General features: G+C 41.2%; 1 protein-coding gene across 5 annotated transcripts in view; it reads left to right on the top strand.

Moving 5' to 3' along the window:
- Positions 1–12,986, top strand: part of RMND1 (required for meiotic nuclear division 1 homolog) — a 34,371-nt gene that overhangs the window by 5,918 nt on the left and 15,467 nt on the right. For all 5 annotated transcript variants that reach the window (XM_055432798.2, XM_055432797.2, XM_088840826.1 and 2 more), the window contains exons 3-5: positions 5,970–6,078; positions 8,474–8,549; positions 11,131–11,170. In XM_055432798.2, coding sequence (XP_055288773.1) covers positions 5,970–6,078; positions 8,474–8,549; positions 11,131–11,170 — 225 coding nt within the window. The remainder of the gene's footprint in view (positions 1–5,969; positions 6,079–8,473; positions 8,550–11,130; positions 11,171–12,986) is intronic.

The raw sequence follows: 12,986 nt of genomic DNA, 5'->3' as shown, positions 1-12,986 counted from the left end.
GGAGTGTCGAATATTTAAAATTTAATGAGACATTCTGAATCTATCAGAAAACAGGTTAGGGTTGAAACAGGTTAAAATTTCAATTTTGAAAAGTAGACCCTGAGCATTTAATTTGGTGGGGTTTGTGTTTTTTTTTTTACTGTGAGGTTGACTTCCTTTAAAAAAGTGTACAGGCCTTCTTGTCATATCCTCAGGTTGTAAAGTTAGGGGCTGATTAGTGTTAGTCGCTCAGTCGTGTCTGGCTCTTCTTGACTCCGAGGACTATAGCCCCCCAGGCTCCTCTGTCCATGGGCTATCCGAGGCAAGGATACTGGAGTGGGTTGCCATCCCTTTGACATGGCATCTTCCCGACCCAGGGATCGAGCCTGGTCTCCTACATTGCAGGCAGCTTCTTTACCATCTGAGCCACCAGGGCTAGTTAATGACTTTTATTTTGGATTCTAGCTTTGTTTACATTCTTGTTTTGTTTCTTTAAAACCCAGGATATAAAGGATGGGAGTTTTGGATTCATTCTGCTCTCACTCTTTCTCTGCAGCTCTTGAGTTTTTAATTACATTGTTTCGCTGTGTGATCATCCAGGAAATTTAGCATTTAAGTAACTGAAAGAAAATTAAGTGTAGAAACCTGAATTATAGCAGATTGAAAAAGGAGGATCAAGTCCTTTTTTTCTCTTGTTATATCTGGCAACCCAGAGCAGGGTCAAGTGTCTTATGAAAGAAAGGCTGGCAAAGTCAGAGATGTCACTTTTTTTTTTTTAATAGTTGTTGGTTGTAAATTATCAAAGAGGCATTATTTCTTTGGGTTGTCCATGGACTTGAAAGCAAATTTTCCTAAATTCCATTTTTTATTTTCCTTTATCTGCTTCCAGGAAAGGATTTGAAGTAGATTTGCAAACTTTAGTGCTTCCATTGAGGTAATAAAAGCATTACATTTAAAACAGAGCAAACAGCTGACATGAACAGAGAAAGAGATATTATCAGATACCTGATATGCATAATCCAGTTAAATGCTTAGTTCTAAGAAGCCCAGTGATTAAGGAAAAGCAGGAATCCTCTTGGGTTGTACATTTCATGTTGTCTAACAAGAAAAAAAGAAAAACATAAGAATGTCTTGCAAGAAATAACTTTTTTTCCATCACCAAATTTAATGCGTCATTTGTTTCCTGGGTCCTGACGTAGGACATGTTACATAATGTCAAATGTTTTCTATTTCTAAGAGGTTTTCTGAAGTGATCCGAGGGACTGTGATTTTGGAGCATTATTTTCTAATGATCTTACAGGGGAGCATAAACCGTAGTAATAGACGCCCAGGGCTGAAGACTAGCTTTTGTCTGCTCCGAGTAGTGGGCCCCTCCGTTTCCTCGTGGGCATCACGGGGCTGGCCAGTCCCCTGTGGTGGTGGAGCCCTTACCTCCACTCTGGACTGAGTCAGGAAAGGACTCTACTTTGTACCAGAAAGAGACACGCTTTGTCTCATCCGGGTACCTGCACTCAGTCTCTACCCGTGGCCGCACGGCGAGCGCCTGAAATGGACTGCATGAGCCTATTCACCTTCTGTGTCAGAGTCAGCGCTTTACCTGCTCCCGTTTGCAGAGGCCCTGCCCTGTTGAGATACTCAGCCTACATCCCATTGGCTCACCATTTATCATGACAGGGACAGTGCTGCTGGGTGGTCTGTCCTGTCTTGGAGGAGGACGATGCCTGAGAATGAGGGCCCCTCTGAGCAGCATGGACGCTGGCTGGGCAGGAGGGTGGGACACCCAGTAGTGGCCTTCGGGCTAGCACCGCAGTGTATTGTGAAATTAACTAGCGGGTTGTTGGTAGTTTTTTCCCCCTTCAGTTTGCTTGTGTAATGAAATAGAGTCAATGCGTCACTCATGATCAAGGTGTATACCGTTCTGTGATGCTTTTGTGTCAGTTACTGGTGTGGGTGCCTATGTATGGTGTGTATGTGAAAGGGCTTCTTTGGGTTGTACACCTCACCATGGGTTGTAGTCAAAAAGCTTAAAAGCTGAAGCCTTATACTATGCTCTGCTGTGCTTAGTTGCTCAGTCATGTCCGACTCTTTGCAAGGCTGTGGACTGTGGCCCGCCAGGCTCCTCTGTCCATGGGGATTCTCCAGGCAAGAATACTGGAGGGGGTTGCCATGCCCTCCTCCAGGGGATCTCCAGGGGATCTTCCCAACCCAGGGATCGGAATCAGATCTCCCACATTGCAGGCGATTCTTTACTGTCTGAGCCACCAGAGAAGTCCATAAGAAGCCTTATGGACTACATTACATAGTAGTAATGTAAAATATATCTGTTTTATAACTTTGACCTGTAACCTCTACTTGATCTTAGCCAAAAGGCTGTGAAGCGATCACCTATAATCTGTATATAACAGGAAAATGTACATTTTCCCCCCTACTAATATAGAAGTAAGATTACAAAAAAAAAACCTTAATTTTTTTTTTCAGTAAAAGAACGTGAATAAAAATAAACTTTCTTTTTCAAGAAAAGTATTCCGTCAGAGTGTGTGATATTCTAAAATAAGAATCATATATAAATTTCTAGCCCCATCTGCTGGAATATGTTTTCTGTGACCAGAAGAATGAAACATACTCCACACACAGTGGTTTTCTTGGCTTTGGTTTGGTTTTTGTTTGTTTAACATTTTAAAATAGAAAGGCCTAAATTTAAGTTGTAAATCCAAGAACAGTTTTAGGTTGGTTTGACACATTTATTTAAGAACAAGTTGTTGATCCCCATCCTAGAACCTGAAATTTGTTATATATTAATATTTGTATTTAATGCCCAAAAAAGAATGATTCATTATAAAAAAAAAAAATCCAGAAAAAGACGTGTCGGAAAGTGAAAGCTTCTGGCAGAGTAAAAACATCTTTAAATGATGGTGGGGGTGGGTGGCGGGGATGGGCGGGGATGTTAATGGGAAGATGAAACACACTCTTTCCCTTTACCAAATGGATTTAAATACAGTCTTGGAATCAAAAAGCAAAGGAAATAAAACTCCCCAAAGATATGTCTAACAGGTCAAATTGGTAAACCTTGTGAATCGTTTATTGATAGAAGGTTCATAACTTAAATTGACTCCAGTCCCAGATGTTTAAGGATGATACAGAAAGTAGTGTGGCGAGCCATAGAGGTTAGGTGATGTAGACTGAGCCACATGCTGCATGACACTGGCTGAAACTTTGAGCCAAACTAAACAGGAGATGGCGAGAGAAGGAAAGGTGACCATCTTCAGAAAATCTGCAAAGATCCTTGGAATGACTAAGTAAAAACAGACTGTGTTTAAAAATTTATAACCTGACTCTTTGGAGCCCAGCACATATTTTCTCCTGGAAGTAGTGATTGAATGCTTTGACTTATGCCATTTTTGAGAATGTAAAACAGTAAGGTTTTTTTTTTCTCTCTTTTTTTTTTTAGCACAGATGGGCCTGATCAAAAACAAACGTGATGGTGAAGCAGGCGTGAGACAGGAGGGAGTGGGAGGGACAGTGTCAACCAAAGAACCTGGCCCCCACTTCGACCCTGGCCAGTTACTGCCAGGTGTGAAAGATGCTAGAAGTCTGGATTTTGTGTCAAATGGCAATTTATTGTTGGTTGAGACCTTGAAAACACGATGTGGGTGACTCTTCAGTTGAATAGTTCTCCCAGCTGCCAGCATGAGGTTCTGGTGCTGGAGACAGCCAGCCAGTGCCATTTCCAGGACAGTAATGGGAAGACCCTCCACTGGACTAGCTGTTGATCTTCTCCTTATCTCCTGTCTTCTCCTTCACGTGTCCTGCTCTTCCCACTGCAGCCTAAACTAAGCACATCAGCTCTAGCAGCCCCAGAAGGAACTCTGACGTCCAGCTGGATGCCCTGGGATTTTGTGTAGCCAACTGAAGTTTGTCAGGTTTTGCAGAGTAGAGCTTGCCTGCCGTGGCCTTGCCTGAGGCCTCTTACCTCGATTCCTTTCTTTCGGTCACCTTAATCTCATATCCTGCCAGCTCCTCTTAACTCCATGGAGCCTTAAAAGAACAACTAGTGCCTGCCGTTCTAAACCGCAAGCACAGAACCTGTTTCTGTACTCCAGGAAGCAGCTTTCATCTGGCTGTTCGAATCCACGTGTTTTTGTCAGTCAGTCTGTCCTGACTGGGAATCAGGCTTATCAGGAGGGTCCCATATCCATTTATCTCACGTTTGGCAACAAGTTCAGCTTTTTTTCCCTAATTGAGTAAAAATCAGTAAGAAGAGTGTTTTGCTTCTGAGTGGATAATTTACTGATTTTAGGTTTTCAGGTCCTCCGTGTATTCTTCTGGTGCTTTTTAAACCACACATTAGAACAGATGGAAGAAGAGGCAAAGCAGGGTGAAGTCATTTCTTGAGAAGGGGCCAGGAGTTAGGTAACAAAAGTAGGAGGAAGGAAGGAATGTATGTGCTGCTTTTCTTAAATTGCATATTAGGAATGTAACAGGGAAAGAAATTAGGAGCCAAGATGAGTAAATCTTAGGAATAAATTTTGATTTAGTGACTCATAAAACTCTTTTGACCAGCATTGGGCCAAAGCACCATATGTACCAAAGGCAGTAGACGTGCTAATGTTCTGACAGGTGGATACTAAAATATAAAATTATGAACAAATGAAAATCCAGATGTAAACTACTTGATAGACTTTTTAGCCCCCTTGCATTTTGATGGTTTAAGCATATATGTCCCCAGTGGCTCAGACGGTAAAGAATCTGCCTGTGATGTAGAAGCCCCGAGTTCGATCCCTGGGTCAGGAAGATCCCCTGGAGAAGCAAATGGCAACCCACTACAGCATTCTTGCCTGGAGAATCCCATGGACAGAGGAGCCTGGCGGGGCTATAGCCCATGAGGTTGCAAAGAGTTAGACACAACTGAGCAACTAACACAAACCTGTATATATCTTTGCTGTAGTAACAACTAACAAATGTTGAACATTTGTGCTTGTCATGGTTCTGAGAAGTTGACATTCATCAGCTTGTGTAAACTTCACAACAACCTTGTTATTCTGAGGTTGTTTTTTTTTTTTAATGAATCTAATTCTGTGCCTGACCTCTGAGCACCTCTGCCTCTGCCGGTAGCTTCTGAATTTTATTGACCACATTCAATGGTGAGGAATTTTACATTCTATGTAGTGACCCAGCATACCTACATAGACATATATGTGACAGAAAACATCATAAAATAAAAGTTACCCTTACTATGAATTATGAACTCTAATATTTTCTATTTTATTCTATTTTTTTTAAGCAGGTTTGGGCCAACTAAATCAACATCAGGACTCACTAATAGCTTGTGACCTACAGTTTGACAAAAACACCATGTGCTGGGCCGTATGCTTGCCATGTGTGTTCTGTACAGACACAACACAAATATGTACATGAACACACAAGTGAGACTCCTAGTGCAGAAGCCAGAGCACTCACCTCCAAACCTGGACTCATTCTCAGATTTGGAGAACTTTCAACCAGAGTGAAATTAAACAGAGCAAAAAAATCTGTAATTCCTTTGTAGATACAGACTAATCTCTGCCTGTTCAAGGCTAGTGGCAGATTAGCAAATGACCGGAAATAATAATACTGCTGGGAGAAAGAGCCGTGGACTCAAGGTTGGACAGACTTTAAATAGCATTTCATCCCGGCGCCCATACAGTCCCTTAATCCTCTCTATCTTGTGTTCAGTCTGCGCTTGAAGCGCAACTGGTGGAGTTGGTTCCATTTTCATCTAGGCCATTTCATCCTTTTGACGAGCAGGAGAAAGCTCTTGCGTAGGTTGAGCTGAAATCTGCCTCCCTGTGATGTCTTGTTTTCCATCTTTCTCACATCCTGTGTCCGAATTTTTGAGGTGTTTGGAGAAAAGGCTCGCCTGCCAGCTTTGCAGCACAGAGTCTTCCCTGTAATGTGACAGCCATGGCAGGCGCCTGTTAGTAACCCATGTCATGCTCCTCTCCCTGGGGCAGGACCTGATGCAATGCACTGCATTTGCAACCGCAGATGAGTACCATCTTGGAAGCCTCTCGCAAGATCTGACGTCCCATGGATACGTCGAAGTGACTAGCTTGCCTCGAGGTACATCTCCTTGAACCAGGGGCCAAGTATGTTAAAATGTATTAGAAAGTAATTTTCCTATGATAACTGTCTGAAATACATGTTTGTTTAGGTTTCATTTTCAATTTAAACAACTGTATCTGAAACATGTGTATTAGCATATGTGCAGCAAATTGCCAATCCAGGTTCGATGCATGATACAGGATGCTCGGGGCTGGTGCACTGGGATGACCCAGAGGGATGGTATGGGGCAGGAGGTGGGAGGGGGGGCTTCAAGATGGGGAACACATGTACACCCGGGGCGGATTCATGTCAACGTATGGCTAAACCAATACAATATTGTAAAGTAATTAGCCTCCAATTAAAATTTTTAAAATTAAATAAACAACCATATCATAAAAGGGGTGTTAAATCTCTTTATGCAGATGACAAAGATAAGATTAAAATCAGTATGGTTTATTCAGCTTTATTTATAGGCTCATTCTTATTTGGGATGATCAAAGTCCATGCCACTTCATTTCTGTCACATTTAAAAGTTATTAGTATTACAGAAGAACCATAAAATTGATAGAAATATTTTAAACTAACAGAATTAGTTAAAAGATAAACACACTGTTTAAAAGAAGAATTAAACTGAGGGTTGTAGGGTAGTGTGAGGAACACTTCTTGAGAAATACATGAAAAAATAAGTGACTTGGAACGCTTTGGAAGATTCATGAATTGACCTCAAAGTAACAAAAATAGTAGGTGGAAAACCTCGCTGCTACAGAGAAAGTTTTTGAACGTCACTGACCCTGTAAGAAACAGTTGAAATGTCATGGTGCTCTTCGGCCTTGATGATCTGACCAGACTCTTTGGTGGCAGAAAGAAATATAATTGACTTAGAAAAACAGCTGTGTCCAGGGCCCCCGAGATGAAAACTCGCCCTGGGGTCTTCTTGGCTGACTGCAGAGGCTGTCAGCAGTGTGGTCGTGTGTATCACAGACTTGGCTTCTCACACCATTCCACTGCCCTGGGTCTCGCCTGTTCCATTCATGGTGTTCTCCACTGAACGTGTGACCCTTGCCCTCCATCCATCGATGTAGTTTAGTCTCAGTACCCAGGGAAGTGTGAGTGCACCAAAGTTCAGGATTTGGTCTCTACCTGAATCCTCCATTCCCTGACCTCTATCAGGAACTGTCAAGATTTGAGAATCCTAAGTTTAGGCTAAAAAATTATGCAGCAATTTGCATATTAATATTAGTATGTTTATTAATTGATAGAGAAATGTGTTATTTATAATTCATGATAGAATATTTATAATAAATACTACTAAAATAATATACAAAGTAACTGGTGAATATATATGTTTATATATAATATTTAAAATGTTGAAATATTTTAATAGCTACTGATGACTGCTGTGGTCGTTCTCATGATTGACTTTGAAATCAGATATATTTTATTTTTTTTTATCATTTATTTTTAATTTTTTTTTAATTGGAGGCTAATTACTTTACAATATTCTATTGGTTGGTTTTGCCATACATTGACATGAATCCGCCCCGGGTGTACATGTGTTCCCCTTCTTGAACCCCTCTCCCACCTCCCTCCTCCCCTTATCTTCCCTCTGGGTCATCCCCGTGCACCAGCCCTGAGCATCCTGTATCCCAGATCTGTTTTAAAACGGTGGGTATCTTTGTCTCTGTGTGTTTTCTATTTTCCACACTTTCTACAATATAATTTAAAATTCAGCGAATGAGCAGTTTGAGAATATTAAAACTATATTATTAATAAAATTATAGTTAAAGGAAGAGAATATATTCATTGCTCCTCAACTTTTATTTTAAATTATTTATAAAAAGTTTAATTCTTTTTTAGTTGAAGTACAGTTGATTTCCAGTGTGTGAATTTCAGCTGTAGAGCAAAGTGATCCCATTTTATATTCTTTTTCTGTTATGGTTAATCTTAGAAAACCATATTATCTTAGAAAACTATATTGGACATAGTTCCCTGTGTTATTTGGTAGGACCTTGTTCTTTATTCCTTCTCTATAGAATAGTTTGCATCTGCTAACCCCAGGCTCCCAATCTATCCCTCCTTCACCCCCCTCCCAAATTCTTGAACCATAGTTGTACTGAAGCTGAGACTTCAATAATTATCAACTGGCCTAATGATTACTGAATCAAAATGGGCAAGCATGAGTTTTAAATAGCTCTAATAATAGTGTCACAGGTTGTTGAATATTTTGTTCAAGTAATTCCCTGTGGTTTTTTCATTTTATCATGTTAAATTCTTTCAGAAACCTTAGTAGAAAGTGTGACTGTGTTGCAGAGCACTTCATGGTATGTGAAGAAATGATCACAGGCACTTTGTTAAAGGTGACCCTTAAACCTTGTGTCACCTTGTGACATAGCTTTTTGCTCTTTTATCACAGATGCAGCAAACATTCTGGTGATGGGTGTGGAAAATTCTGCAAAAGAAGGTGATCCTGGTACAATATTCTTTTTCAGGTAAGACAGGAGAGCAACCGCAGTGGGAGGCAGGCTGTGTGGCCAGGTAATGTGGTCCTTAAAGATGCAGGTATACCTCATCTCTTAGCAGTAAATGTGTCAGGATTTGTGATTAAAATTTATCCTTTGGCTGTTACTTGAATAGGAGAATTTGTTAGTTTTAGGCATCTGCTGGTAAATCCTCTTATAAAGTAAAGAATTCCCCCCCTGCCCCAGGGAAGATATCAGGGGTTTTTCATTCCTTGTGTTCTAAGTTAACATTCAGCACTATGTCACTTTTGTATCATCTGTGCAAGTCATTTATGAGTCATGCATGATTCATGACAGTAAAGGGTGCACTCAACATGTTCTCAGAAGAGAGCCTTGGACGAGGCTAAAGTCAGGAACCACTGTTGGAAATAATGGAGCTCTGCAGGATGCAGGGATTGAGGGAACCGATGGCCTCCCCCACGTTCTGGCCTGCCTGAGAGCAAAAGGCTGAAGGAGGCTCACGTTGAGGTCATCACCAGAGGCCCACTCGGGTAACTTGGTGTGTGCTTATCTTTATATATAAACCTGGGTTTTCATTTACTGAGAACATGTAAGTGTGGTATTTCGCATTCAGCTTCAGGGTTCCTCCTCAGGTATACATGCATCCTGCCCTGCTGTCTTTTCTTCCTTGTCATTTTCTTCCTTTTCTTTCTTCTCCCTCTGAAACTCTTCAGCGAAAGTTTTAGACCACCTTACCTCTCCACAGACTTCAGCCTGGGACCCTGACTCACATACATGCATTCCTTTCTCTAAAGGTTGTTTTAACACCAAATACTCTGGAGCAGCTGAGTAGGCATGGTGATGATAGTAGAAACCATTTAAAATCATCTAATGTTATCCTCACAACACTTGAAGAGGGTTCCCCGCCCCCCACCCCCATTTTGCAGCTGAGGATACCAAGGGTCAGAGGGATTGAAGTGAATTACCCTCCATCAGGGGACTGGTAAGTGGCAGGACAGAAATACATGGAGCATCCAGAAGAATACAGACTTTGGGGAAGTTTCTGTGTCTTAGTTCTTACAATTGCTGACAACTGGCAGCCCTGTCTTTGAGTCCATGGATGATTCATAATCGGGTTCAGCATTTAGTCTGAGTAGAATCACATCCCTTTTGACTTGAGTGAGGAATTTGGATTTCTGAGGTCCCCTAGATCAGTGCCATCCAGTAGAAATATAATGCAGGCCACAAGTGCAAGCCACGTATGTAATGATACATTGTTTAATAGCCACATCTTTAATTAAAAAAGAAAAAGATGAGTTTAATTTTGAACAGCACTAGTAAGAGCATCATATATTACCTGAAGTTAATTTTACTGGTGTATTTTATATAATCCAGCATATCGAAACTATTATCATTGCAACATGTAACCAGTCCACAATTTTTGAGATTTATATTCTCCTTTTCTTACTAAGTCTGTGAAACCTGGCATGTGTGTCCCACTTACCACAGCTCTGTTTGGACCAGGCCTGTTTCAGGTGCCTGTTAGTTACACGTGGTCACACAGGGCTTGAGCACCACACCATGCAGTTCCTGGGACCTCGTGTCTGCCTGGAGGTGCTTCTCTGAGCTAGTGCTCTGGCCGCTTCAATACCTTCTCCAGTCAGCATCCTGAGACCCTACCCTGGCCTTTTGCCACAGCTCAGTCACTGCCTGGTCTCACTGCCTGTCTTCTTACCCTACCACCAGTCTGTCTGTCTGTCTGTCTCTCTGTCTGTAGGCAGGATAATTTGACAGTAAGTAATTCTGATCACTACACTACCCTGCTTAAAATTCCACAGAATTTGACCAAACTCCTGATCACAGCACGAAGTTCCTTCCAGGGTTGTCTCTTGCCACCTTTGACCTGAGTGCCCCCTACCGGCCCTCATCCACAGCCATTCACACCACTAGCTCTGTATTCTGTGGCATCGCATGCCTGCCTCACACCTTCTCCCGGAGCTGGGGTGTTTCCTCTGCTGTATCTCCTCCTCTCATTTTCTTGTTCGGCTTTGCTAGTCTTGTATGAACGGTGTCTCCAGTGTGCACCCTTGTAGATCCTGCGTAACTCTTAGAACTCAGATTGCCAAGAAGTTGGCCACGAAGCTCTTTGTATTGGATTGACCAAGAAGTTCTTTGGCGTTTTTCCACAAGATGTTACTGATGTATATGTCTGGCCAAGTCCCTTTTCTGTCCACCTGAAACTATCCCAGCATTGTTTGTTAATCAGCTGTACCCTAATACAAAATAAAGAATTTAGAATTTTTTAAAAAAATTGAATCAGGTTATGAAACAACCTAGATATGTGAAATTATATAGTATTACAATAATAGTTACTCTGCAAACCACTTGAGGAATCCATGAATTTTTGAGGGGTCAAGTTTTTTAACGAAAAGTTCAAAAAATAGCTTTTGTTTATCATATCCATCCAAGGCCATCATGTCAAAGCCATAATAAATCATATTTTTTTAAATTGGCATTCTAGATACATTCTAGAAGCTACCTAAAGCATGGCTCTGTGTGAGGCCCTGAAGAATGTATTCCACCTTTAACTAAGTTTATTCTTTTAAATCAGGGAAGGAGCTGCTGTGTTCTGGAATGTGAAAGACCAAACTGTAAGTATAAATAAAGTACGAAAGTATTAAAATGTAGTTTTCAGAGATAAATTGTTATTTAGCCCTCAGTAACCGGAGCCATTGGATGATAAAATGACAGGTAATCTTCAGTTTCTTTGCTCGGCATTGTGTGATGTTGATTCTATCACTGTCGTCTTCCAAAATTGTCATTTTGACTACAGGTTGCCTACATTTTCCATTCTCTGGGCACACACTGATTTGTGGGAAATCGGAAGAATCCTAGCTACACTGCAGATAGAAGGAAGTGTAGTTCTCACATGATAACCTACAAAATGAGCAGTGTTCAAACGGTTAACTGGAAGCTGGCTGCCCTGAGTTTTATTTTAGATCAGTATCAAGTTTCCTAGAACGTTTTCAGTCACTGGAATTCATTTCTTTAATATCCCAATCAGGATTTGTTTAATACAGCCTTTTCAGGGGCAGTTTGGTAATACACATCAAAACTTTATGTTTAACTCAGCAATTTTACATCTAGAAATTATCCAAAGAAAATAATCACATTATAGGTGACGAATGATATACGGAAATGTTCAACACATTATTTACAATAGCAAAAATGAGAAATAACCAAAACACATAATAAGAGAAAGCTTGTTAAGTAGATCTGTAGAATAAAATCTACTGTCCATCAGGTAGAATCTAGCGCTTAAAAGTCATGTGGGGAAAAAAGCCTGTTCCTGGGGATTGCCTGGTGGGCTTCCATGGTGGCTTAGATGGTGAAGAATCCACCTGCAATGCAGGAGACCTAAGTTTGATCCCTGGATTGGGAAGATCCCCTGGAGGAGAGCATGGCAACCCACTCCTGTATTCTTGCCTGGAGAACCCCCATGGACAGAGGAGCCTGGCGGGCTACAGTCCGTGGGGTCTCAAAGAGCTGGACGAGACTGAGCGACTGAGCACAGCACGTGATACAGTTTAATTAAAAGAGCAGGTTACAAACTATAACCGATACAATACCAGAGCGGTACTAAAAGTGTGCCTCATATAATCCCAGCTTTACTGAAAGGAGGCACCACACACGTAGCGGGTGGGAGGGAAAAGACTGAGGAGTGGTTTCCTGGAGGAAAGGAAATACAGATGAGCAATGGATGTAAGAAAAATGTAACCCAAATTGGCTATTTGAAGGTGCAAAGATGTAAAAGGCTGACAGTACTCAGTAATTTTTTTAAGAATGCTTTCGTAAATCTTTGGATTCTAAGATTGGAAATCCTGCCTGCCACAACTGAAAAGAGAAAGATTCCAAATGCTGAACTATCGATCCCGCGTGCCACACTGAAGAGTGAACGTCCTGCGTGCCACAGTTACAAGCGTGCATGTCTTTTGATCTAACAAATCCTGAGGAAATATTTCCACAGGCCCTGAAGATACACGCGTCAGGCTGGTGCATGTGACATTGTGTTAGTGGAGAGGAGAAAAAAGTCCCCCATGAATGGACATTTACAATGGTTAAATCAGTTGTGGTTCCTCCGTTAAGGAGAATAGCATTGAAAATGTTCGTATGTACAGTACCATCCCATTTATTTAAAAAGCAAACTAAACATACATATATTTACATGTAGGGGGACATCTGGAAGGGTAAGCACCAAGTTTAATCATGATTACCCTCGGGGATTAGGAATGCAGGAAGATAGAGAGATTATCACTTTCTGTAACTCTGTGTTGTTTAAATTTCTACAAGTGTTTTACTTCAACATTTTGTGTGTGTGTGACAGTTTAAAGAAAACAAGCCATAATGTTACTGTGGTTCTCTCTGGGTTGTGGGAGAATGGTGGTTTCTGTTCCTCTTTAAGCTCCC

Source organism: Moschus berezovskii, chromosome 10 (genome assembly GCF_049115385.1).
Source record: "Moschus berezovskii isolate FMDL1 chromosome 10, NW_MosBer_1.0, whole genome shotgun sequence".
Classification (NCBI taxonomy): domain Eukaryota; kingdom Metazoa; phylum Chordata; class Mammalia; order Artiodactyla; family Moschidae; genus Moschus; species Moschus berezovskii.
This window is presented reverse-complemented; position numbering and strand designations above follow the sequence as displayed.